Source organism: Talpa occidentalis, unplaced genomic scaffold (genome assembly GCF_014898055.3).
Source record: "Talpa occidentalis isolate TD23 unplaced genomic scaffold, MPIMG_talOcc4v2.1 talOcc4.5, whole genome shotgun sequence".
In the NCBI taxonomy this organism is placed as follows: domain Eukaryota; kingdom Metazoa; phylum Chordata; class Mammalia; order Eulipotyphla; family Talpidae; genus Talpa; species Talpa occidentalis.
In genome coordinates, this window is record NW_023604861.1 from 94,272,441 (window position 1) to 94,299,673 (window position 27,233).

Genomic DNA, 27,233 nt, shown 5'->3' on the forward strand with positions numbered 1-27,233 from the left:
AGATATGAGCCTGATGTACAGGGAGTACTTGACAGAGGGTGGCTCATATTCCCACTACTACTAAGTTATGACTGTCATTCATGTGAAAGGACAACCAATTAAATAATTGATAAAATTTTTTTCTAACTTCTAAATGACTTAGTAGGCCTTTAATCATTCTTTCTACTTTTAACCTCTTCCTTAATCAACACTTGCTAATATGGGCAGAGAAGGGTACAAAGGTTAAGCTCCAATAATTGAGTCTAATATAAAGCCACAGCGGTGTTTCTGGTGGGCAAAGAGGTTGGGACACAAGGGCCCTAGCTACCTGCCTGATACCCTGAGTGGTGAATGAATATTGGGGGAAGAGAAGCACCTAGGAGGAGAGAGTACTAACTAATGCTGGGCATCTTCAAGCAGCCGCCAGTGCTTCCCAAGTGCAGTCTCCAGCTCTTCTGCACAAGGGTGCAGGGTCCACCAGGTAAAAGGAACAAAAGTCACAAAGGCAAGGGAGCTCCTTGCCCTTCCTCCTAGTCAGGTATGTATCCTGGGACAAGTTACACTATTTCATCACTTGTAATGTGGGTATCAATGGCCCGTACTCCAAAGTGCTTTGCACAGTTTGTGGCATGAAAATAGTGCTTGGCAAATGGTGGCCATAATTCATATTATTACCACTAGTTCTTTTGTAATCCACCACAACCCAAGTGAACGATTATAACTATAAATCAAAGTGAAGCAAACAGCTTATAACGTGAAAGGTATCGGCCCTTGGGTAGTAAGGGCTAAGTGGATACTGGAATATAATCTGTCCCTTTCCCTAGCTCTCCCCCTGCTCTGCTCTCCCATGAACACACACTGACATGAGCCCCTGCATTTACTGGGCCAGTAAATGGGCCAGCTGGCCAGGGAAGGGTAAGGAAGCCACATCCTTCCCGTGTGCTCCTCTGGACAGACAGACCACATAGGTCTGCCTCTCAGGATTAACTTGGGAGAAGGAAGGAATTCAAAGGGGAGACACTTTCATGGGCTAGATGGGGGAGGGGTGTGTGTGTCTCATCTGAGCCCTTTGGGTTAAGTGTCTCTTAAAACCCAAACTTGTTGAAATTTAAAGGACCTAAGTCATCTGAGGACCACTGGAGCCATCACAGTTGGATGCTAATATTTGCCAGAGGCTAGTAAGTTATAGAATCCTAACACATGTCTGGAAGACAAGACATATTAAGAAGTTATTAAACTTGCCTTTTGGGGATTACATTTTTCTTCTGACTTACATTTTATTTATTTATTTTTTAAATGATTTATTTATTTATTTATTTATTTATTCATTCATACAAGCACTGGGTACAGTTAGAAGCGCGGGAGGGTGAGAGAATTCACCAAAGCCAGAGCGGGGAGCAGAGCAGGCAGAAGGACCGAAGTACACTGCTGAGGGGAGCAGCGGGCGGCAGGAGAGGTCTGCACGCCATGCGGGACCCTCCTCCGGTGGCCGGGGAACAGCCAGGGATCGAACCGGCGCTGCAGAGGCTGCGGGCAACTTCAGAAGCCAGCGTTCAACTGCTGCGCCACCGGGGAGGCCCCTGACTTACATTTTAAAAGGCAGCAAAAACAGTAATCTTTTCCTGCCTCTAAGCAAGGAGGGCTGAAAATCCCACCTGCAAGAAGCCAAGACCTGTTGTCCCACATGCCCCTACCCTGGTGAGGGCCAAGATCTGAAGTTCTAAGTTGTGCTGCAACGACCATGGGAATGGTCTCAAGGTCAAACCTACCTTGGGAACAAGGTACTGCTGATCTGTACAGGCCAGAACATAGGCCTCCGCCCGGCCCAGTTCACTCTGGGGGAAATGGGCATTCATCTCATCTCCATCAAAGTCAGCGTTATAGGCCTTGCAGTTGGCATAGTGTAGCCGCAAAACTTTCTCCTCAGGCAGGATGCGGGCATGATGGGCCTGGATGGAGGGCCTGTGCAGGGTGGGCTGTCGGTTCAGTAGGAGGATGTCTCCATTCTTCACATGCCGGCATACCTAGGGACAGAGTGGAGAACAGGGTGTGTGACCAGTGGCAACTTTAGCATCATCATTACTATTCTAAGGGCTCACTTCAGCCTGGCATGAGTGTGGCTTCTGCTAGCTCATGTTTTATTCAACTAAATAAAAAGGGAATTTTTGGTTTGGAACAAAACCCTAGAAAAAGGGCTCCTAGGCCCCTCTGGTACTTTGAGAAATAGTTGCCAGTCCAGCAAACCCTGATCCTGATTCAGAGGTACAAGAAATTGACAGAATTACAGGCCCCTGTTGAGTAATCTATCTTCTTCAGAGATACACAGCCTTTCCATAGTCTTAAATTCCTCTGAGAACTAATCTGAAGAAGGAAATGGAGAGACCTAAGGACAGTATATCTACATATAACCACAAAACCCCTAGGCTTGAAAGAACTTGGCAGACCTGTTGAACCCCATAGTCACACATGACTATGTCATTGTAAACACGAATTCCACATTTTAGAAATACCTTGCCCAACCTCATAGAGCCAGGACTGGGACACATGGTTCTTGGCTCCCAATTTATAGTTCTCTGAAATATTTTATTGTACTTAAAACATTAATAAGAAGTTTAGATTGCTAGAGTATTTGGGGGACACAATTTGAAAATGGCTATCAGGACATTTAAAATACATTTCCTTTTGTGCCTCCCCAGTGGCACAGCGGGTTGAGCACAGTGCTGTGAGGCTGTCTGCAGCCTCCGTGGCACCAGTTCGATTCCCGGCCAGCCAGGGAGATTCCCACATGGCACGGCAGACCTCTCCTGTCTCGCCCACTGCTCCCCTCAGCAGTGTATTTCAGTCATTCTGCCTGTTCTGCTCTCTGCTCTGTTTCTGTCGGATTCTCTCACCCTCCCGCATCTCTGGCCTGCACCCCAGTGCTTGATAAATACAAAAAATCTTTAGGAAAAAAAAAAATAAAACATTTCCTTTTGACCTTTCAGAAGGAAAAAAGTGTTAATATATGACTATAAGACCATGTATATTTATGTAGCAGAGGTAACAGTGGCAGAAACTGGAAATAATCTCACTGCCCCATAGGAGGGGCAAGGGTGAACAAGTCATAGCACCCATACCCTGGAATATTACGCAATGATTAAAAAGGTTGGGTTAAATCTATGTTAGTCCTGAAATGAAGGTATCCTAGTAAAAAAAAGTGTGATCTAATGACAAGATGGGCATTTAAAACCCAACCTGATTCTGTATGTTTATATAATCAAGTGAAAAGCCCACTAGATACCACACCAGGCTGTTGGTATAATCTCATCAAAGGCAGGGGGTTCATGGGAAAGGAGAGTAAGACATCGATTGGTGTCTTTATTTCATATAGCTCATACTGTTCCTGTTACAATGAGCATTTACTATTTCTATGGGATTTTTCAAAGGGATCATCAACTGTTTTTAAAGAAAACAATAAAATCTCTACAAGCAATATGCTCACTGGGGAAAAATAAGAGAAAATACAAACACAGAAGTGAATGAAAATCACAAATAATTTTACTCATTAAGATAACCATTGTTTACACAGCTTTTTTTCCTTACCAATATGCCAATAGTCATATTGTCCTAACAGAACACCTCTTCCCATCAAGGCTGATTTTAATGTAAAGCTTGTTAAGCCTTTCACTGAACTTTACCTAATGTTCTGTTAACTATTGGGGTCCCCAAGTGATAAACAGAAATGCTACTTTGAAAAATAAATGCATGAAGGTAACTGCTACCCCAACCATTCTGCAAGTCCTCCAGAGTAGCCCAGAGAAATTATTGCTCTCCTTTACCCCAAGTCTCCTCTAAGTCAGACCAGGGCACACAAAAAGTTACTCCCAACCTAGCGTCTTCGTATGCTGTACACATTATGAAGCTGCACAGAGAGGGGCTAAATGTTATTAAGAGACACTCCCCCCTCCCTCACCCGCTTCCTGTTCAGCTGGGCCAAAAGTTTCCTCTGGCTCAGGCACAGGAAAAGAGGGAATAAATTCCTTTAATTCTAAAAGGCAATCCTAAAATCACCTAGCAGGGAGACAGTGTTTCTGCTCCCCAAGGAATTCAAGCCTTCTCCCGCCCCCACATCTATGTTTCCAAGGAGAAGTGATCTGAGGATTCCAATGAGTATCTGCCCAGGACATGTCATGGACCATAAACTAACTTTCAAGGTCTTATTTCTTTAGCCTCTCAAGGGAGAAACTGCCCAGACCCATGGCCCAGGCCCAAAACCCCAGGCTAGGCCTCAGATCTGAGTCTCACAAATTTGAGACATCCTCCAGCATAAGCAAACCTCACAGCTGGGAAGGCACGAAGGCCAGTTTAGCAGTCACCAGCCAATTCAAACAGAAGCCCTGGAGCACTGGGCACTCCCAGTGCCAACCCAAACTTGAGACCCTTCCTTTCTCTTGTCTCCAAATAAATACTGCAGTGAAGATTAGTGTGCCCTAGTGTGTGGGTCAGAATTTTCAGTGGCAGACCTGGAGCCAAAGATCTGCTTCTGCCTGCTAGGTCAGGAAATGAGATTCTGCGGTCCTGACCACGTCCTCCTGATTTACATGGTTCAGGGGAAGAGGCAAAAATTTCACACCTCACAGGGGCAACAGGTCCCTTCTGTCATCCTATCCTCCTTTCATGGACCTTATAGTTCATCTATATTGGACTTGGGTCTCTCCTTTCAAGTCACATCACCCAGTCCTTCACAGTACAGGGTTGGGCACAGTAGCTGCAAGAGAGATTCTTCACCCCACAGAACCTACACTATTTATTATCTGGCCCTGTGCTGAAAAAGTTGGGGACCCCTGGGCTAGAGGAATTAGAGCTTGGCTGAGAACTAAGAGACTGACAGGTCTGAAGGACTGTCTGCAGGGCTGAGGAGTGTGAAGGGTGCATTTAGGAGTGAGTAAAGAAAAAGCAAAACAATGTGATCAGGATTTAAACTTACGTTTGAAGACAAGTGACCGGGTCAACCCCATTCAAGCTCACTGTTGCTCAGAACCCATTTCAGTCACTTCCCAATAACTGACCAGCACATGGTAGTGAGGCCAACCTTCCCTAGACTAGAAATGAAGCCACATGAAGGAAGTTCCCTGTGCATCTGCCTCATCCTTACACCCCAATTACATTGCAGTGTCTTTCTGCCTTTTCTGTCAAATGTCCTACTACTGCTACTGCTTCACTGTCTCATCACAGTCTCTGAAATCTGGTTCCTCCCACTTTGTTCAAACTATTCTCCTAGGTCACAGGTGACTTTCGTTTGGACAAATCTTACTGTCTTACCTCAGTTTCCTTATTTTTCTTAAACTTTGTATTTAATCTAACAAATATTAAATATGTACCCAGGAAATATAGGTACAAAGGGGCAGGTCTTCACCTCAAAAAACAACTCAACTACTGGCAGGGGCGATGGATGTGAATGCAGATACCAAATTGGGATTCTGTCAGTTATCAGGTATCACTGACAGATATCCTTTAGGGCAGTTCTCAAACTTTAGCATGCAAAGGAACCCTTAGGAGAGTTTGCTAAAAAACAGATTCCTGAGTCCCATTCCTAGAGATTCTATATTAGTAGGTGGGGGTGAGGTGGAGAGAGAGGGTAAATGTGCATTTTTCACAAGCTCAGGGATGCTGCTATTGCTAATCTGAGGATCACCCTCTGAGTAGCCCTAATCAAGGGCAGCAACTCCTCCTGTGCAGGATCACAACTGAGTTATTAGTGAAAAATTTTCTTGAGCCCCTGATGTGCAGCTGGTGTTGTGCAACATGGAGTGGGATTACCAAATGAAGCTTTAATCATGGTGTCAAGGCTCTAGGAGTTCCAGCTCTAGTTGGGAGGTAAGGTGAGTGCCACAAAATCCCTAACAAACACCCACATGTGGGGGAATGTCATCTCGAGGAGGGAGGTACTGCTCACAGCATTTCCACGTGGGTGCCCCCATACTGATGGTTTGCAGCCAAGAGGGAGCCAGACAGAAGCTGGCTAAGCCCCTGGTTATATGTGCCCACTACTCACAATTTTTGTGCCCTGGGGCTTAGGTGCCCCTGTGGCTGGTGTCAGGAGCTGTTTGGCCACTGCTTCCCGCTGGGTTAGGTCCACAGCGCTCAAGGCCGTGCGACTGCCGTCCTCATTGATAACCATGGAGGCTCCTGGATGTACGTTGGGGCCGTTGATGACTGCCTGCCTCAGTTCCTGAACATTCCAGGGGGTAACTGGCTGAGGGTAGGTCAGTTTTGTGGCAAACACCTAGAAAAGGAATGGAAACAAGGAAATTCAAAGAGAGCAGAAAAAGTTACATGGAGGAAAAATTTGACTCAACAGGTTGTGACCTCCCCCTACGCAGACATGGAGGCTCTACCTTAGCTAAGAAGGTCAAAGCAACATCCTACCTATCTTCTTTACAGAGTCACTTTCCCAGATGTGGCCCCTTAAAGGAACAGATTGGGCTCCTTTCCTAGCAATCTGTCTGAAGAGTGTGCATTTTACATGTTTGAATTTCTTTAGCTCACTCTAAAACTTCATTATTTCGGGCCTCCCCTGGTGGCGCAGGCAGTTGAGAGCAGCACTGTGAAGCTGTCCGCAGCCTCTGCAGCGCTGGTTTGATCCCGGCTGGCCAGCGAGGGTCCCACATGGCGCGGCAGACCTCTCCTGTCGTGCCTACTGCTCCCCTCAGCAGTGTGTTTCATCAGTCTGCCTGTTCTGTTCCCCACTCTGTCTCTGGTGAATCCTCTCACCCTCCCGTGAATCTGGCCTATACCCCGGTTCTTGCATAAATGAACAAATATATCTTTAAAAAATAAAAAATAAAACTTCATTATTTCTTCATCTGCCTACAAGGAACAGAGCATGAGATACTAGTTTGCTAGAGTGGTAAAAAATACCTGCCCTCAAAAACCACCACATGGCCCCCTCCAGCCCAGAAGACGTCACTAATTGATCATGGTCTCTGCCCTGAGCCCAGACTCTCATTATTTGGCTTAAGATGAAAGTAATTTAGTCTCCTGATACATGAGAAAATGAAGTGCTTCATTTAATGATAGACCGGCAACATACTCCAAGAAAAATGAAATTCCTGGTTAAGAGCGTTTCTGAATTAGTATTGTAAACCCTAAGACACTTCAAAATGCACACAACTATGTCAGAAATTTTGAGAAAACTTGCCTAAGTACCTTATTGAACTCTGTTCAAGGTTCTGCTTGAATGGCACCTTGAGAAGCCTCAACTGCCACCTACCCTGCACCCTTTCCCCTGGCTTGCCATACTTTTGCTGATGCATTGACCATGGACTGTCCTGAGATCCAGGCAGACTGGCTCTGAGGCCTGGGGCAGGCTGGAGGTGAGCAGAGGGGCAACTTCAGAGTCTCTCCTCAGGGGACAAGTCAAATGAACCCAGATCCAACAAAGAGAAGCCTGGCAACTTTGAAGGTGGAAAGAGACAGCCCTAAAGGTCTTTTCCAAAGCTAGGGACACCCTAGGAACTGTGAGTTCCTAGAGGCAGCCCTGCCCTCTGTTCAGAGAACAACTGATCCTGGACTCTCCTCCCAAGGCTTCTGACTCAGAATATCACAATGCCCTTCCTTGCCAAACAACTCAGCAGCTTCAGCTGCAAAGACCTGTGGTTCCCAGGAAGTGATGGGCACAGGACTGAATGCTCACTGACTCCTGTACTCTCACACATCATCCACTTGCCCAGGAAGCCTGAGTGTGCCTAAGAGACAAGGCAGCCGGAGAACAGAAGGCAATCGCAACACTTGAGCTCGGCTCATTACTAGGGCTCCCCTGAGAGAGGAGAGGGCAGTGTGTAAGGAAATGAGACTCTCCATGGAGAGAATTAAACCACCTTCACATTACTGACCTCAAGGCCCATTAAGGAGGAAGTCTATTAAAGGGCTACTGCTAATGAGCACCACATTTTGAACTGGTGGGGAAGTGAGAAAATAAGGCTGGCTCCCCAAGGGAACACTAATGGGTGGAGGGGCTGAACCACTTCCCCATGAGGCTGGGAGGATGGATGATAAGCACAAGCCTTCTCTCTGAGGGTTCCTGCTCCTTCTCCCTGGCAAATAAGGGTACACATTCTTGGCTCCCAAAGTCAAGCACATATATGGAATGGAAATCCTCTCTCGTTTTCCCCTCTTCTGTCATGATTTCAATTTGACTTAAAAGCTAAGACAAAGGCCAGGACTGGCGGAAGGAAGATGGGGGCAGGGATGTGGAATATCCAAGAGACCGGTCAAGTGATGAAACCAATATTATCACAGCAGAACGTCCCCTCCAAATGGCTTGTCCAAGAAGAGGGCAACTGTTTCCACTCTACGCAAGCTACCACAATCTGTGCACACTTTTGCCCTATCCCTCCTAAACATTCCTGTCTGCCACCCAAAGTTAGCAAACGAGGCCCCTCTCCACAAACCATGGGAATTCCAATTTCATTGGTGTTGATGTACATGTCCGGGCAAATGACTGAGCGGGCCGCATAGTCAACTCGCTTTCCCATCATGTGCTTTCGGAACAAGCCTTCCTTCTTTTCAAGGATCTATGAGGGAAAAACATTCATGGAAAGCATTAAAAAAAAAATCAAGTATGCTTATTATTTTCTTATTTCAGTATCAATGTTTATTATTTAATCCCTTTAGTTAGAAACAAGGGTCCATCTATGCTCACCTGTCTAATGCCAGGGAACTTTTCCATCATTAATTTGTCCATCTCGCTATCAAACACAATATTGACGTGACTCTGAAGGCGAATCCAAATGTTATACAGTTTGTCGGTGAGTGACTGGCCTGGAAGCATACTCAAAAAGGATCGGTCGATTGCAATCGAAGAGTCTTTTTCCTGGCAAGACACAATCAAGAAAGCAGGAATGATGGAAAAAACTTCAAAGAGGCCAGGTTTGGTTTTATTTTTCTTTTTTAACCTAGCTCTGACAAATGATAAGCTCTGGAGTTTACCTTTATGTCTCCTGAGCCCAAAAGATCAGTGGGAAAAGTGCTAATAGGTCAATCTTACCAGTGTATATCAACAAAACATCAGTTCTATTATTGTATATTTTTCAGTTCATCTCCCCCTAGTAGTAAAATAAACTCAAATCTATAAGCAGGATCTTTCCTTTCTTTTAAAACACTATTAACTCAGAGGTTCTCTGAGTCAAGAACATAGGCATAGCTTAACTGGGTTTTCTGCTTCTGAGTTATATAAGAGTCTGTCACAGTTAGGATGCCATCTGAAGGTTTGACTAGGGAAGGATCCACTTCTAGGCTGACATTGTTGCTGGCAGGATTCAGTTCTTCGAGGGCTGCCAGACTGAGGGCCTCAGTTCCTAGTTGGCTGTTGCCCAGAGGCCACCTTCAATTATTTCTCCAACATGGTAGCTTGTTTCATCAAAGTGTACAAGCAGAAAGGTAATGGCCAAATCTGTAACAACAGATACCTTTCTTAAGGCACCAGCTAAAGCCATTTAATGTCTAATTTTTAAGGCAACCCTAGAAATTCTTCCTACATCAATACTCTTTTTGAAGCTCTATTATCCTACCATGTAACTGATTCACATACAGTTTCAACTTGATGGTTTGGGGAAAACTTCATCCAAAGCACTTATAAAAATGCCAGTGGAAAAATTTCTTAAAAAGGAAAATGTTGCACTATGATTTTCCATGTCACAAATTAAGATTTGGGTCCCCCAACTGAGCATATGTTAAGGTACTAGCTAGTTTCTAAGCCCCACTGGAATATTTAACCAATTAATATTTCTGTCCTTAACCCTACCTCCTCTTCTTTTCCCTCTACCTGTCCAGGATACAGGCCTGGAGATTTTAAGTGGCCTTAGAGCACCACCTATTGACACTCTCTGGTCACCTGTTGGTCCCACTCAGCTATGAAAGAAGAAACCTATCTGAGAAATACAGCGTTCTTCTTTAGTTATGGGGAGGACAGATATATTTCTGCTCTAGCTAAAAGAACCTCACTGCATGATAACAGGGCCCTATCAGCCTAAGTCACTATTATGGCATTACCGGTCTCAGAGCCACACAATAGCTTGTAAAATAAATAAGACAGCCTCATTCATCCTCAGTATCTAGAACAATGCCTGGCCTATGCCAGGTACTCATGATTTAGGGCTGCCAGGGGGATGGAATATAGGAAGTGAGTGAGGAAAGAATAAGAACATGCCCTGTTAATCAGACAGAAAAAGGACACCATGACTTTCTAAGGTAAGGACCTTAGGAATCAGAGACAATATTGTTATTTTTGCACTCAGTTTTTGGATTTTTTGTTTTATTGCTCTTAAAGGGACATCAAAATAAAGTTTTTAGTCTTGGTCATTGTACCTGGTTAGTTATCCTAAGGTCTTTTTTCCAAAACTGGATTAGCATCTTGCAGATGATAGAGTTCTCTTACACTAAGATTTTTAAAAGCACACCTATACTGGCAGATCAGAAAACCTAAGCAAAACCAAACCAAACCCCCCAAGCGGAAAAGCTGGGTGACCCAGAGCAAAGGGTCCAAGAGAATCACCAGTGCCACCTGGTGATGGGCCTGGTTCAAAGCCAAACTGTCCCAGCAGCTGGCAGGGAGCTGGAGAGTGTACTGAAGGCTGAGACAGGCCTTCTTAAATACATTCAAATAGCATTTTATTTTTTTTTTAAGATTTATTTATTTATTTACACAAGCACTGGGGTACAGTCAGAAGTGCGGGAGGGTGAAAGAATTCACCAGAGCCAGAGCGGAGAGCAGAACAGGCAGACTAACGAAGTATACTGCTGAGGGGAGCAGTGGGCGGCAGGAGAGGTCTGCGCGCCATGTGGGACCCTCGCCCGGTGGCTGGGGATCGAACCGGCGCTGCAGAGGCTGTGGGCAGCTTCACAACCCAGGGCTCAACCGCTGCACCACCAGGGAGGCCCTCAAATAACATTTTAGAGTTAGCAAGGACCTCAGTGATATCAGCAAACTTTCTGAGTGTCTGATTCATCTTTACACTCACTGAAAACCTGGCACAATGAAGGGATTCAGGAAATATTTGCTGAAAGGGGAAAACTGAATTCAACTCCACCATTTGATGAAGAGAATGGTGAAGCCCCAACCCTGACAGTCACATTCTAGGAAATTCCTAGAATCTATAATTACCTTCCCGACCCCAACACTGGAGACCTTAATGAGTCAACAGCAAAGCTGGGTGATAGAGATTCCAGTACTGTAACCCAGGAAGGACAATCTTAAGAGTCCAAGGGAAGCAGGGTATTATTTCTAGAGCTGCTAATAAGTACCAGTTAGGGCCGGTGGCCCAGAACAATCTATGTGTAAATTCTTAGCACAAACTATCACATTTTATAATGGAGATGAATTGGTGAAATTAAAGCAGCTCAACCAAGGTAATGGCAGTATGGACATCAGATCTTCCCAGGCTCCTCCCTAGTATTACCTATGTTCCTCCCAACCAACCGAGCCATTCAGAATCCCAGTCAGCATCTCCCAGCCCCCACAGTCATCTGCATTCACCCTGCACAGTTAGAACTAAGCACGTGCACTTAGGAGACCAGTTTCAAGGCAGTCCTGACCTCATCTGTGGCATGGGCTGTCACCTCACATGGCAGCTCCTGTTCTTGGGCCATCAATGCCAAAAGCTTTCGGATCAAAACTATGTCCTTCATGACTGCCTGCAAGTTCACTGTCTGGCCATTGGTAAACATTTGGTCCCCCAGGCGATTGACAGGGCGATACCTGCAGGAAAACACACAGAATCAGGGAATGCTTAGCATGGGGAAAGGGTCATGTTCTTCAGTCTCTCACCTATCCCTAAAACAAGCAACTCACATACCACTAGGCTCAAAAAACAGCCAGTAGCTACCCTACTCAGGACACAGAGGGGCAGACTCCCACAACCAGAAACCTGGCAGCACAACTGCTGCCATACTTCTCAGTGGCCCTGACCCTTCCATTCTCTTCAAGTGATCATTATTCAATTACTCAATAAACCTTTTCCCAGGTGGAATAAAGTCAAATAAAGGGCATTACCTTGAGGGTGGCACCACCAAGAAATCCAGAAAAAACATAGTGGGATTAAATCCAGACTCCATGCCAACTTCTGTCAGTCCCGAGAAAAGATAATTCAGGAAGAATCCTGTGTTTGAAATAAACCAAAAAAATCACTTACATCTACATGTAGGGGCACGAACAGATAGGCACAAAAACTTTAATGAGTAAAATAAAACAATATAACATAATATGTAGAATAACATACAGAATAATATAAAGAATTACTTAAAAAAAATTTAAACAAGCAAAGTAGCCTCTGGGTGTCAAAAGACTGCACATAGGTGACATGACAGTTTCAGGATAAGCGCTAAGGAACAGTAGTGCTGATCCAGGAACTGAAATGGGGAGGGATGGGAAACAAAAAGTTTCACTTACTTCTTATTACCTCCTGGACTATTAAACTCTCACACACACCTTTGGTATTTATTTTTAAAAATATTTAAAATAAGGAAAAGGAAATCAACCTCCCACCCCCCAAAAAAGTTAGCTTTTTTAAAAAACAAAACAAAAAGCCCTCCACAGATGGTACCAAGAAGGGCTTTTCTGTGGAACAAAGCTGTTTTAAGTCTCCAATAGCCTTTTAAAGTCTTTTATTAGCCAACATTTAAAATGAATTACCAATGAACCTTCCAGAAACATGTCAAACTAGAGTGAGGCCCACCTGTAGCTGTCATTTAAAACCAGGTTGTTACAATTGTCAAGTTCATGGCTTCAGATAATGATCTTCCCCACTTTATAATGCGTTAATGACAATGTATCCTGAGGCTATCCCCAACCTTATGGGTTAATTTCAAGAGACCTCTAATAGGACCTCATGGGTGGCCTAGGGGTTAAGTCTCAGGGCTATCACCACTGTGGCCCGAGTTCAATCCCTGGCCAAGGAGCTAATCCACATACAGTGCAGCAGACCTCTCCTGTCAGCTGCTCCCCAGGGTATTAAGTCCACACTGTATTTCAGTAAATCCACCTGTTTTGCTCCCCACTGTTTCTGGTGTATCCTTTATCCACCCCCCACTATGGCCTACACTCCAGTATGCAAAAATAAAAAAGGAGAGCTATAATATGTTCAACTCTGAAAAACTGAAAAGGCAGAGTAAGTAAAGTCAGAAGAAACAGGGCAGCTGGAACAGCACCTTCGTTCTTCCAAAGGGCAACGAGATGTTCCTGGGCACTGCTGGGTGTGAGATATCCTCGTTTTCCCATCTGAGCATCCTCAATCACTGGAGCTGAAGAAGAGAATCACACAATAAAACATTAACAAGGGCCTCCCTGGTGGCGCAGCGGTTGAGCGCTGGGTTGCGAAGCTGCACGCAGCCTCTGCAGCGCCGGTTCGATCCCCGGCTGCTCCCCGACCACCAGAGGAGGGTCCCAAATGGCGCGCAGACCTCTCCTGCCGCCCGCTGCTCCCCTCAGCAGTGTGCTTCGGTCCTTCTGCCTGCTCTGCTCCCCGCTCTGGCTCTGGTGAATTCTCTCACCCTCCTGTGCTTCTGACTGTACCCAGTGCTTGTATAAATAAATAAATAAATAAATCTTTTAAAAATAAATAAATAAATAAAACATTAACAAGACTTTAACTTGACCACAAAAATCAATCTCTAAGCATACTCTCAGCTCTCGGTTCTCTCTTTACCCAATCAAATTTCTAAAGCATTGAAACATTAAAATACTGCATAAAACCTAAAAAATACAGCAGAAGAAAAAAATTACCCACCATTCCATCCCAGTATCATTATTATCACTTTAATATATTCCATTCATTGATTTATACAGTGTTTCAAATACTTAAATCTTCAGCTTGGTTCATTTTGTATTCTACTTTGCTCATTTAGTGTCATTTTGTGAGCATTCCTGCCTGCTGCTACATAGTATATGCCTGACCATCATTTTAATAGTTGCATGATATTCCATGAAGACTACTAAACTATTTACACAACACTATGAGGATGTTTAATTCTTGCGAAGTCAGAGAAGTGCAACTGCTAGGTCAAAAAGTATGCAACATTAAAAATTTTGGTCCCAATAAAAGCGAAACGTTTCCAACAGCTAATGCAATTGAAGGCAGAATAGGGATGCAATGAAAAGCAGTTCTGACCTCCAGTGATAACCACAGCATTAGAAAGCTGTATGAGCCTGCTGGGAAAACAAAATAACCCGTTAACCTGAAGAACAACTTTGTTGGCATCTCTGGAACCACCCTCTGAGCTTTCTCTCCTACTACACAGGTTTGAAAAGCTGAGGAAGAGCAATCAGATGTGAAAGTGCTCCCCAGTTCATCCTAGCAGTTGCCAGGACACAAAGTGCCCCCATTGCCATTTAGTCACTGTGAAGGAGACCAGAATTGGTCAATCTCAGGACTTGAGTCAGAAGACACCTACAGGTTGCCACCTCTTCACATGAGCAACATCCCTCCTAACAAGGCATTTTTGCAGTCTGCAAAACTGAAATCTGCCTGGATGGGGCTTTAGAACATCTCTAATGTGTGTTTGATTCAGCTGTGAGACCTGCCATGTGAAAAAGGAGTTGAGGTCAAATAACCTGAGGAAGATTGAATCACAATGGTTAGAGTGCTGGCTATTAAGAATTCTCCTCTGAAAAAGCTAATGTACATTGTTGGGATCATGGGGCCCACTGGAACATGTGCAGCATTTTACAAGCTTCAGGGGCTCCTTTTGGGATCACCAGTGTGTGTGACCATTGAGGTACAGGCCTCACTGCTTGGATCCCTTTGGTAACTGACCCTGGAGTTATTGACCCGTGTCACCTGTAGCCTCCTCTAAAAGCAGAGGTCACAGTCTGGTTTCCACCTTGAACCTGTACTCGTCATAGGCATGGTCCTTGGCATGAAGCTGAGTGCCCACCAAGGAAATGTTATATACCAAAAACCCAATCCTGGTATCACTGAGACTACTATCAATCTGTTGGTAACACATGTCTGTCTAATGCACAGACTTTTGGTTGGCATCATATTCTAATAGCTGCAGTGAAAAATCACTTCAAAGAATGGATTTCACAAAGGGATTGAAAGGTTATTTAACTGTTAGATAGTAACCCCAAAGAAATAGTTATCTCCTAGAATTCTACCTTTGTTCTAAATATATGAACATTTTCTAAGGCACCATAAGGGCTATGGTAGCAATTCCCAACCCTGAAAATAGTTTTAGGGGTATTTATAGGAAAGAATAACCAAAATGAACAAAATTAAACAAGCTTTCAAAATGTAGTGTTGTATTCTAAATTGAATACTAGAACATAAGAAAGACATTACTGGCGAATCTGGTGAAATTCAAGTAAGGTCTATAGTTCAGTTAATGACAGTGTGCTAATGCTAATTTCCTAGTTTTGACAAATCCATCACATTTGTCAAAATGATCTAAGATATTTTATTAGGCAAACTGAATAAAGAGTACCTAGGGACTCTACTATTAGCTCTGCTTTATCTTTTAACACTTTAAAGTAAAAGGCTTGATAAAAAAAGAAACACATAAGTTTGCTACTACTAAGATAGTATTTGTGTCCCCTCTGATTGCATGTGCTGAAAGCCTAACCACCAAAATGATAGTGCTGGCAGATAAGGCACAGTGCTTAGGGAGGTGATAAGGTCATGAGGGCAAAACTCTCATGATTGGGACTGGTGCCCTTATAAGACAGCCATCAGTGAGAAATCCAGCCCTGAATAGATACCAAACCTACTGGCACCACAATCTTGGACTTCCCAGCCTCCAGAACTGTGAGAAATAAATGTTCACTGTTTATAAGTCGCCGAGTTCATCTTTGTTGTTGTTTTTTTTAAAGATTTACTTATTTATTTATACAAGCACTGGGTACAGTCAGAAGCACGGGAGGGTGAAAGAATTCACCAGAGCCAGAGCAGGGAGCAGAGCAGGCAGAAGGACCGAAGTACACTGCTGAGGGGAGCAGCGGGCAGCAGGAGAGGTCTGCACGCCATGTGGGACCCTCCTCGGGTGGCCGGGGAGCAGCCGGGGAGCAGCCGGGGATCGAACCGGCGCTGCAGAGGCTGCGGGCAGCTTCACAACCCAGCGCTCAACTACTGCGCCACCAGGAAGGCCCCAAGTTCATCTTTGTTATAGCAGCCTGAATGCCAAGCCTGACAGTGTCATCAATGTAAAAAGTAGACTGTACATCTCCAGGATGAGAACATATTTCCCTGCCTATCTCATATACTTGAGCTTAGAATAAGGTTTTGTAACAACAATGAACAATCATCCTCAAAAATCTTCCAGAAAAATAGCCAACTGAGGCAAAGTGGCATCTCAATTAGAACTGCCTCAGAATGTAGCTCAGTCTGTCTGTTCTCTTGCATGAGAGGTCAAGCCTGGACACCTACCAAGATCCCTCCCTCCAGCACTGAGAGATTTGGGCATTGTGCACTCCATTGGCCTGTCACAAAGAAACAGCTAAGAAACACATAGCACAGAAGCCCAGGTTCTCCCAAGGTTTGGGACACATCTGAGAGCTGTGCATGTAAAACATGGCCAAGACCTCCCAGGGTCCAGGCTGCTTACCCACAGGCTTGGTGCCTTTCTGGTCAGCTTTCCTGTGCACCATGGCTGGGTATGTGATTGTCAGTTTGCTGTTGTGCTCCTTTCGGACAACTGATCGCCCAGTTCTAGATATGAAGATGGTTGTGATTAAAGAGAGAGAAAAACCAACAAGACATTTAATAACAACTGTGAGCAACCAGCCAGACTTCTGTCCTGGGCAAGGGGAAAAGCAGCAGCACATACTCACTTGCACTGGGGACATCGCTTGGCAGTCATATGTGCCTTCCAGAAGTAAGTAATGAGCTTGCTCCTACTCTCACAGACATTTTTCACCTGTAAGACAGGCCAGTGAACCTTGCAGTACCATTCAGAAGAGAATCCAGCATGTATTCCTTTGTGGGTTTTTGCCTTTCTTGAAAAACCTCAGGAAGTCACCTCCCTTTCTTAAACAAAATTTCCCACAGAACCCTAATATAGCCAAGCTCTGCCAATTACTGAGTGCCTTCTTCACAAGTTAAGATTCCTCATTCATAATATGGGAATAACCACCTTAAGGAGCTGTTTCTAAAATGGAGATAGTAAATGCAGTGGAGAGTTTGGAACAAAGTATTCAATGAAGGCTAGTTACCTTAGATTAAACCTCTCAATGTAGCTGGTGAACCCTCCCGGCTGCCTCCCTCAGAAACACCAGAAACAGCACATCGGTACTTAAGCTTCCTGAGCCTGGCTGCAAGTAAAACCCATCCGGGAGTTTTTGTAACCATCACTTGGGACCTACCCCAGACCAGTTAAATTACAATCTCTGGTATGAAACTTGGCACTGTTGGTTACCTATACCATTCATTTATCCATCTACTGAGCAAGTACACATGGGCTATTGGGGGCATGAGAAGGCAACAGTGGTTTATAGGGTTGAGAAGAGAAAGAAGAAAAGGACACAGACCCCATTCTCCAAATGAGACTGTATGCCACATCTTGCTGGATGCTGTACTGAAATCACCAGTTTTCATTTAATACTCTCATGGGTCCTAAAGACCAGGAAACAGACTCAGGGTCAAATATGTAACTTGTGAGGTCACAGGCCATGGAAGAGGCAGCACAGGGATGCAAACCTAAGTCTACCTTGGGAAGTCAGAAGAATGCACAAATGACAGTGCAGAGGAAACTGATAACTATGCTAATTCAGAAAGTTCCAGAAAGGAGAGACAGGATAACTCACATGTGCACCATGGGATCCTGGAAGGTTGTTCTTTAAAATTTTGGTTGTGTATTGTTCTAACTCTTCCTGAATTTCGAAGCCAGTGGCATCAGCATTTTCTTCTAAAAACTGAAAAAGAAGAAAACCCTATTGCTGCAGTAAACTGAGTGCATGATTAGCAAGCAGTCCGGTGCCAGCCTCTACAAAGATGGGAGAGTTTAGCTTGAGGGGAGAAAAAGAAATCTCACGGCTGTTGTGTTGATTTTCAAATCATTATTATTAAAAAAAAAATCATGTAAGAGACTATCCTGCTCTGATAATGGTGGGTTAGATTATTCATATCTAAGCTAAAACCAAAAAAGACCCAAAATATGATAAAATATTAAAAATTAAAATTTTTTCTAAACCTCTGAAGATCTCATAGGTCAGTGAGGAATAAGTAGGCCAATCCAAAGGGAAACCAGAACCCAGGAGGTCCGATGCAGGACTGCAGCGGGGCACAGCTACAGGACAACCCTGTCTGTAGTGAGGCCCTGTGGGGAAAGATACTGACAGCCTTTCAGAATGAGGCATGGAGCTGTGCCAAGTGGCAGCCCCAGTCTGGGGGCATTTTCCAATTCAGTAATTCTGAAGTTTTCATTTTGAAAGTCTCTAATGATGACAGGGACAGAGATCAAATCTAGAGGTAGCATGAAGACAGGAATCTCATTCCCTCCAATCCCAACATATAAACACAGGAAGCTGGAGACCTCCAAGAGCTACCTCTTCAGGACTCAGACCAGATCTTGTACAGACCCAATAGCCCTGCAATACTGTTGGCTTTAAGCTTTGAACCAGGTTACTAAGTATGTGGCAGAAACAAGAAGGAACCTCTCTGGAGCAAGGGAGTACCGTATTTTGCTCAATTATTCCTACCAAGAAATTTTTTACATATAATGATAAACTGCCAAAAATAAGCACACAAGGACAGGGGGAAGAGGAGTTTTTGAGGATATGGATATTATCTTTATACTGAAGGTGACTGTACGGGTGATGGTTACTTTCTAACCATTCAAGGTACAATTAATACATTTCTGTGTGTATTTTACAAAAAGATTGCTTAAGGCAGTAGACATCACAAATTTTATGTCAATAAATTTGAAACTTGAGGTAAAAATGAACAAATTCCCAGAAAAATATAATCTATTTTGAGTACATGTTTTAAGGAAATCCTTTCTCTCTCTTTTTTTGGACAAATCTGATCTTGGGTTAACTTTTTAGCTCTGTTCCCTGAACTTAACAAAGTGGAAATATCAACTGTATTAGCAGACAGTAGAGCTGATGTAAAAATGACTTCGACTGGCTATACCACATCTGAAATAGAAAGTCTACAAATGAATTATAAATACCTAATGAGAAGCCACAACTTGAACTTTTCTGGTGATAACTAGGTTTGTCCTTCAAGATTTCTGGAAACTGGGTCCATAAAACTCACAAAAATACTGATTCTTAATTGGGGCATGGGGCCTCGAGGCCAGGGTGACTCCTATATTTACTGAGGTGATCTCTTTTAAACAGTCCAGGTCACCCAAACTGCGAACCACCTCCTCACCCTATTTGTGCTCTGACATCTCAAGCTGGGCTAACCAGCATGTGCACCTTCTCACCTGACTTGTGCACCAACAGTCTCATGCTGAGCCTTTATCCCTAAGTGAACATCCTCCTCACCCTATCTGAGCTCTGAACTGCATGATGGACAGAACCCCCTTCCGTCCCCCCCGACAGAACACTATCCCCTTGAATGCTTTACTCATCTTGTTTGGGCTCTTACAACCCACACTAGGCAACACCTCTGTGTAGACTCCTATGTGCTCTATCTAATGTCTTTAAGACTGAGTTATTCAGGAAAGGGACGGTAAAAGGTTTTCTCTTGTGCCAAGAAAAAAATAAGAATGCCTGGATGCCTCTAGCCCTTCAACATAGTAAAATAGATTCTAATGATGAAAGTAAGTAAAAGGAACAGTGTTAAGGAAGAGAGAGACAAAACTGTTATTATTTACAGATAAGACTGTGCTGGAAATCTAAAACAATCTACAGACAAAAATATTAGAATTAAGAAGACACTTTTGCTAGGTTGCTTCATACAAAATCAATACACAAAGCAGTAATATTTTCATCTACAAACACAAAATAAATGAAAACAAAAAAAAATTATAAAACACCAGAAAATTATGCAATTATTAATCACAAAGAAAAATGTCTCTTTATGGTAGAGAGAGAGATGGTCACACATTATCCAAGTAATAAAATTCAGTAAGATCAAGAGTGGTCCAACCAGACAGCTAATGCTTGGTAAAATGATGCATATCCAATGCCACGTAGCTTGCATTCTTACCAAAATATGAATGCTATGAGGAAAATAATCAGACAAATCCTAAAACACAACTGGTCTTAAGTCATCCCTAACCACCTACCCTGTTTAGAATTCTTTCCAGCTCATAGACTGCTTGTAAGGCCCCAACTTCCAGAACTTTCAGCTGGCAAACTAAGAGATGAATCACAGCCCGGGGGCAAGTCAGCATGTGACAGTTTAAACAGGAGCCCCGGAGCAACAGGTAGAGTTTCTGAAAAGAGGGAATAAAAAGAAATAAGACATTAGAAAGAGCTGTAACAGCCAAGGTAATTTTTAAGGCACTTACAATTTTTGTTTTAATGCAGTAAGCTTATTCCTTTAAGATTCCCACTTCATCCTTTATAACTAGAAAGGCCTTCTGGAACCAAAGAACTAGATAATTATTCCTTTATATTTTCTTTTATGGTTTCATTTTAATCCTTAAAATATGAAATTTATTTTGGGTCCAAGGTGGGGAACAACGTTTACTTAACTATGTTCTAAATATTAAATTTAGTATTTATTTAAGTAAAATATTAAGTCTAAAACATTGTAGTATTTGGCTAAATACTAAACATAAAATTTTATTTTATAACAGAAACAATTTTCTTCCCCTAATATAATTAGCAGACAAAAATCAAGTCAATGTACACTATCATCTCCATAGCTTAAAACAAATCCTGGAGGCTTGTTAACAGATATAAAAAGCTGAAAATGATCAAGTAAGTTTCTAGACTGGAGCTTCTTTTTTTTTTTAAAAAAAACAGTGGGGGCCTCCCCGGTGGCGCAGCAGTTGAGCGCTGGGTTGCAAAGCTGCCCACAGCCTCTGCATTGCCGGTTCGATCCCTGGTCGCCTACGAGGGTCCCACATGGCGCGCAGACCTCTCCTGCAGCCCACTGCTCCCCTCAGCAGTGTACTTCGTCAGTCTGTCTGCTCTGCTCTCCCTTCTGGCTCTGGTGAATTCTCTCACCCTCCCGTGCTTCTGACTGTACCCAGTGATTGTATAAATAAATAAATAAATCATAAAAAAAACACACAAAAAAACAGTGGACCTTCCCTGGTGGCGCAGGCGGTTGAGTGCTGCGCTGTGAAGCTGTCTGTAGCCTCTGCAGCGCTGGTTTGATCCTAGCCGGCCGGTGAGGGCCCCACATGGCGCACCAGGCCTCTCCTGTTGTGCCCGCTGCTCCCCTCAACAGTATATTTTATCAGTCTGCCTGTTCTGTTCCTCTCTCTGTCTCTGGTGAATCCTCTCACCCTCCCGCGCATCTGGCCTGTACCCCAGTTCTTGTGTAAAATGAGTAAATAAATCTTAAAAGTCAATGTACACTATCATCTCTATAGCTTAAAACAAAACCTGGAGGCTTGTTAACAGATATAAAAAGCTAAAAATGGTGAAGTAAGTCTCTAGACTGGAGCTTCCTTTTTTCCTTTTAAAAAAAATTTATTTTTCTTTGTTTCTTTTCTTTTTTTTTTTTTTTAATTGAGGTATGGCACCTCATTTTAACCTCACTGTTGGGCCTTCTGGAACTCTGCTCCTCTTGCCACCATGCTCAAGCATAGAAATCAAGCTGGAAGGGTCAGGGAAATTTGGAGAACTCTAATGGTCCCTCTATTGCCAGGGAGGGTCTACCTGGACTTCTGAAGGACATGAAGTCCCTGAAACGAAGAGCAGGCATGAATCTGAATGCATCTCCCTGCCCACTCCCCGCTTCCAACCTCCCATGAATAGAATCAAGTATGGCTCTTTCTCAAATGGAACCAAACTGACATTTGACTTAGAGCTAAAAGCCAAGATGAATGTATTAGATTTGGCTCCTCAAGGTTTGAAATCTCATGGTAAAGAGTACTTTACCTAAAAGTGTCCAGAGCTAACCTCCTCAGACACCACCTGTCATGACAGGGGTGCACTCAGAAACCCCACCAGCAGCCCTGAGACCCAGGCATCCGGGGAAGAACATACGTCGAAGAGGAGAGGGTTGTACACTGTCAGTGGGAGCTCAATGTGGCCCAGGTGTCCCGAGCAGTTGTTGAAGTCCTGCACGCAGGTGGAGCACACTTCTTTGGAATCTGCAGGGCCTAGAGCCAAATCATAAAGGCCGTTCACTGATGGGTTCCCGAGGCTGTCCAGGTACCGAGGATTCGTAATGGATTTAACACTTAGTTTCCTAAAAAGACAAAAAAAGACCACAGGAAAACTAAGGTTACCCATACATCTCAAATGTTTCCTCTTTGGTGTTGACAAAACCATAGTCAAGTGATGATTTAATGTCTGTTTCTTCAGACACATGGACAGCTCCAAGGAATAAAATCTGTATCTGCCTTGCTGATTACTGCTGCTCAGTACTTATACTTGGCACAGAGTCTGCTCTCAGCTGTTACTCACGAAATATATCTAGGGCCTCCCCTGGTGGCGCAGCAGTTGAGCGTTGGGCTGTGAAGCTGCCCGCAGCCTCTGCAGCACCGGTTCGGTCCTCGGGAGGGCCCCACACCCAGTGAGGGTCCCACATGACGCCCATACCTCCCCTGCTGCACCTGCTGCTCCCCTCAGCAGGGTACTTCAGTCCTTCTGCCTGTTCTGCTCCCCGCTCTGGCTCTCGTGAATTCTCTCACCCTCCCGCGCTTCTGACTGTACCCAGTGATTGTATAAATAAATAGATAAATGTTAAAAAAAAAAGTCTAAATGAATAAGAGCAGTAAAATCTTTTTAAAAATAGATTTAGTGCAAACCTTGCACATTGGAAGACTTCATAAAAAAGGAGTTAAGTACTTACCAATTAAATGCTCTAAAAACAGCATTTAGTCTTGACTTTCAAGATGGGCATCGCTATGCGTAATTTTCTTTTTTCTTTTTTAAAGGATTTATTTATTTATTTATACATATATACATACATACATATATACATACATACAAGCACTGGGTACAGTCAGATGCACAGGAGGGTGAGAGAATTCACCAGAGCAAGAAGGGAGAGCAGAACAGGCAGACTGATGAAGTACACTGCTGAGGGGAGCAGCGGGTGGCAGGAGAGGTCTGCGCGGCAAGTGGGACCCTTGCCCAGCGGCCGGGGAACGAACCGGCGCTGCAGAGGCTGCGGGCAGCTTCGCAACCCAGCGCTCAACCGCTGTGCCAACGGGGAGGCCCACTATGCATAATTTTTAATGGAGGAAAGAGGCTCAGAGCAATTTGGTAGATTCAATTCAAGTAATAGACAGATTGGGAATGGAGTGGGCAAGAAATGGATCACACTAACTCTAAAGCTCATGCTGTTCAATAATGACGATTTCAACCAATAATCCCTGCATGTAAGAATATCAAATTAAGGAAAACTGAATACAAATTTGCAAACTTTTAAGAAATAAAAGCTGCTTTACTGAAGGTATCATCACAGAATTTTATGTTTGGACCAAAATAAGACACTAATTTTCACAAAAACTACATTCTTGTCAAGTTTGCTTTTGAAACGTTGTTTGGATATAGAATATAAAATACAAAGAAACCACTGAAACCTTAGAACCTAAAAGAAAATCACTATACAATGTTCACAGACCTTTTCCTATAGGTACATTAAAAAACCATAACTGGGATCATTTTAAATTTCTAGCATTGCATTTATCCATTTTCAATTAGCATCAATAGTGTTTTTGTCAATAAAAGTTCCTTGGAAACATGAGTCTTTGGCACAGCAAAATCTTTCATTATATGGCATTACATAGCAGCTCATGGAAAACACATGGCTTTGGGGTGAGAAAGGTCTGATCTCTAAATCTGCTCTCAACTAAGAGAAAGTTCAGGAAAATGGGTTTTCCAGAACATTAGAAAGCTCACAGTATGGTCCTATTCAGGAACATGTGAGCACTGACCCCACATGCCTGCACAAATCACCTGAGAACCTAACAGTACAGTCTCTACAGAAAAGGGTATGGACAATCCCTAAAAAAAAAAAAAAAAGGAAATATCACATGATCCAGCAATATCAATGCTAGGTATTTACTCAAAGAATATGAAAACGCTCATACAAAAAGATTTATGCATTTCTACATTCATAGGAGCATTACTTGCAAAAGCCATGTAAACAACATAAATGCCCAATAACAGACAACTGGACAAAGAAATTGTGGAACTTATATTCAAATAGTGGACTATATACTCATTATTAAGAACAATGAAATAGTGACTTCTGGGGCAAAATAGATGGATCGTATAGTGATTATGCCAAATGAAATAAGTCAGATAATAAAAGACAGTTACTGGATGGTTTCAGTCACTCATGGAACTTACAGAACCAAAGAAAACAAACTAACAAAGAAGAGTAAGCACAATTCTTAGACTCTAAGAATTATACTGATGGAATGGGGTGGGGGAGGCTGGGAATAAGATAAGGTAAGTGAAGCATGTGCACAAGGGAGGTGTGAAGTTGTACTCCCAAAATTATAAAGTTATATGCATAATGACAACTAAAAGTAGTATAACCAGTAGCTCCTTGAGGAAAAACAAGATTTGAGGAAAGAAGGAATCAACTAAGAAGCCTGACATGAATTAGATAGATCATGAATCCAAGGGACCTTGCTCACCAATGTGTCACTAATGTCTAGCTTAGTGCCTTGCAAAAACTGTATGATCAATAAATATTTGTGGTTTGATAAAATGATTAAGGGAGGAAGAGTACTTGTCACCGAAATAGAACCTGAAGACAGTAAGGTCAGGGAAGAGAGTAAAGTTTTGAAGGTATGGTCAAGACTGTCAGAAGCTACGGTGATCAAAATGACTTAAGATTTAATAATTAGGCGGGAAATATAGGGGGTCCTGGCAAAAGAAAGAAGTTATCCTCTGAGTTGAGTCTTGAAGGGTAACCACTTTCAGGACAAGAGAAGACTATGAGCTTCAATAACCGCGTCAGAGACACTGTAGAAGCTCCACAAACTGAGGTTAACTAACGAGGAGACGGGCGACCCAAAACGCGGCAATCGGGGAACCCCATCCTTCTCAGCGCACACTCTCGCCCAGCCCCGCCGGCCCTCGCCAGGCAGCGCACGCCAGCCCAAGACGTTCCCGGAACTACGAGTCCCAGCAGGCCACACGCCCGAAAACCATGGATTCAGAAGACAAACCGGGCGTAAGACCTTTCGGGAACAGTAGTTTACGGGGCGGACCTCACAAGCCACGCTCACATTGCTTCCCACCAACTCCTTACCTGAGCTCTTCGGCCGAATACATCCCGAAGGAAATGCCCTTCAGCCGCCGCCAGGGCATGGTCTTTGAGCCCAACATCTTCTAGGTCAGTTTTGAGTTCTGACATGCAGAGAAAAATTCTAATCGCCCCAGGTAAAAGCTTAACTCAGCCTCAGGTTCGCCGCCACCATGTGACACCTAAGTGCGCTTGCGCGCGAGGGCCATTCCGGGACCGCGGACGAGCTCACTTTCGCTCTGGGGGGGGGAAGAGAAGAGTCTCGCGGCCGGAACCCGCCCTCTCGTTCTAAAAACAATTATATATTTATAAAACATTAATATTATTATTTCATAAAAGTTCTTCGAGGCAGATAAGGGTGCTTAATCTTGAATTTTCATAGCGAAGTTGTTCATAGCATGCGTTGGTAACCTCATCTATGATTGCTTTTGTTTTATTCCGTCGCAGCCAATAGTCGAGCTTTTCCCCGCCCACTTTTTTATTCTCCCCGCCCCCGTAACCCCGCGGGACCCGGGCGTGATTTCCCAACATGCTGTGCGTAGCGGCCCGAGATGGCGGCCTTGGGGTCTGTCCGCTGGCTTAGGGTCCGCTGCAGACTTTGCCTGCCTCGGTCAGGTCGGCAGGCAGGTTTGTGTGCGTGGGCCCCCTGTTACAGGTAAGAGAATGCTTGGGGATTCTATTAGGAAGACTCGGAGGTCAATTTAATCTTTCGTATATTTTTCTCCGAGAGATGGAACTGGGGGGGGGGGTGGAGTGGAATACGCATGCGCGCTGTCTCGGCCACATGCTATAGGGACCCAACACGCGGAGGCCAAGTCTTTGAAAAGGCTTTCAAAACCCACCCATTATGAAAAGTTTTACTGCTTGTCTAACCTACGCAGGAGTTAGGAGTGTAATTGAAGGCGCAACTAGAGAAAAAGAATCAGTTACCCCTGGTCGTATTTAACCAGCTGGGAAGAACGAGGAGAACTCAAGATTTCCGTAAATTAAGGCAATTTGATATTTGGCCAAATACATGATAGAGGTGTTAAGAAAAAGAGCAGAGTGCTAAAGATCAGGAAAAACCCTTTGGATTGCTGTGGTTTTTACAGCTTGGAACGTGTAAATTTATGTAATTCTTTTTCATTTAGTACAAATAGCAGGATTGTGGAAATATTTAAGGCAGTAATTTGTAGTGATAAATTAAGAAAAATCTAATTTTATGTTTCACCATTTCTTTAGTTGGGTGATAATAGATTTCCTCTTCTGTGTAATTGTTACAGGGCAGCCCTGGTACAAAACGGGTTGCCTGACTTTGGGTCCTCACCCGCGCGCTTAAAAGGACTTATCAATGCTCACACACGAAAGGTTAATAAAAGGTTTATTTACAAGGGAAGGGCAAATGAGGATATGTACCATGAGGTGCTCATTAAATTGTTTCTCTGAATTTCAAAGTGTTTTACATTTCTAAAATTGAAAGCCCCTGTATTTCAAACAGCTGCTCAGATTTTTTTCAAGTGTTAAAAAAAGTTTCCCAGTTTTCCCCTGATTTAAAATCATTGTATCCATTTTGTAATGGTATTGAATATGCTATTGAGGCCATGTCTTCTCTGTGTATTGACATGAGTTGTCTAGTCAGTTTGATCTATAATTTGGGCTGAAAATGCACATAGTGGGAGGTAACATGGGACGTTCACTAATGAATATTAACTGTAGGACTCTTTTTTGTTTGTTGTTGCAGATTTTATTCTGGAGGTGTAGCTGTTCCAAAGGTTGAAGGAACTGATGTAACAGGTATTTAAAGAGCTATTGAAATAATCCATTTTTTACATCAACACATGGTACTTCTTTTAATAGTAGTATCAGAAGCTGATTTGCTTTGTTTTTTTTTTTTTCCTTCATTTAAGGCATTGAGGAAGTCATCATTCCAAAAAAGAAAACTTGGTAAGTATTCAACCAGTGTTC

At 43.5% G+C, this 27,233-nt stretch overlaps 2 protein-coding genes across 2 annotated transcripts in view; one reads left to right on the forward strand and one right to left on the reverse strand.

Annotated features, from left to right (window-relative positions):
• Window positions 1-25,485, reverse strand: part of POLR1A (RNA polymerase I subunit A) — a 66,813-nt gene extending 41,328 nt beyond the window's left edge. The window contains exons 1-13 of the mRNA XM_037527761.2: window positions 25,296-25,485; window positions 22,064-22,268; window positions 20,185-20,334; window positions 17,753-17,860; window positions 16,781-16,866; window positions 16,555-16,658; window positions 13,165-13,257; window positions 12,011-12,116; window positions 11,554-11,716; window positions 8,663-8,833; window positions 8,412-8,534; window positions 6,014-6,244; window positions 1,749-2,003 (exon numbers count right to left, since the gene is read on the reverse strand). Of these exons, the coding sequence (XP_037383658.1) occupies window positions 1,749-2,003; window positions 6,014-6,244; window positions 8,412-8,534; window positions 8,663-8,833; window positions 11,554-11,716; window positions 12,011-12,116; window positions 13,165-13,257; window positions 16,555-16,658; window positions 16,781-16,866; window positions 17,753-17,860; window positions 20,185-20,334; window positions 22,064-22,268; window positions 25,296-25,372 (1,872 nt within the window). The 5' untranslated portion in view covers window positions 25,373-25,485. The remainder of the gene's footprint in view (window positions 1-1,748; window positions 2,004-6,013; window positions 6,245-8,411; window positions 8,535-8,662; window positions 8,834-11,553; window positions 11,717-12,010; window positions 12,117-13,164; window positions 13,258-16,554; window positions 16,659-16,780; window positions 16,867-17,752; window positions 17,861-20,184; window positions 20,335-22,063; window positions 22,269-25,295) is intronic.
• A 317-nt stretch (window positions 25,486-25,802) lies between these two features.
• The window catches only part of PTCD3 (pentatricopeptide repeat domain 3), a 29,175-nt gene continuing 27,744 nt past the window's right edge, over window positions 25,803-27,233 (forward strand). Inside the window, exons 1-3 of the mRNA XM_037527762.2 lie at window positions 25,803-25,944; window positions 27,010-27,062; window positions 27,176-27,212. Coding sequence (XP_037383659.1) covers window positions 25,841-25,944; window positions 27,010-27,062; window positions 27,176-27,212 — 194 coding nt within the window. The 5' untranslated portion in view covers window positions 25,803-25,840. The remainder of the gene's footprint in view (window positions 25,945-27,009; window positions 27,063-27,175; window positions 27,213-27,233) is intronic.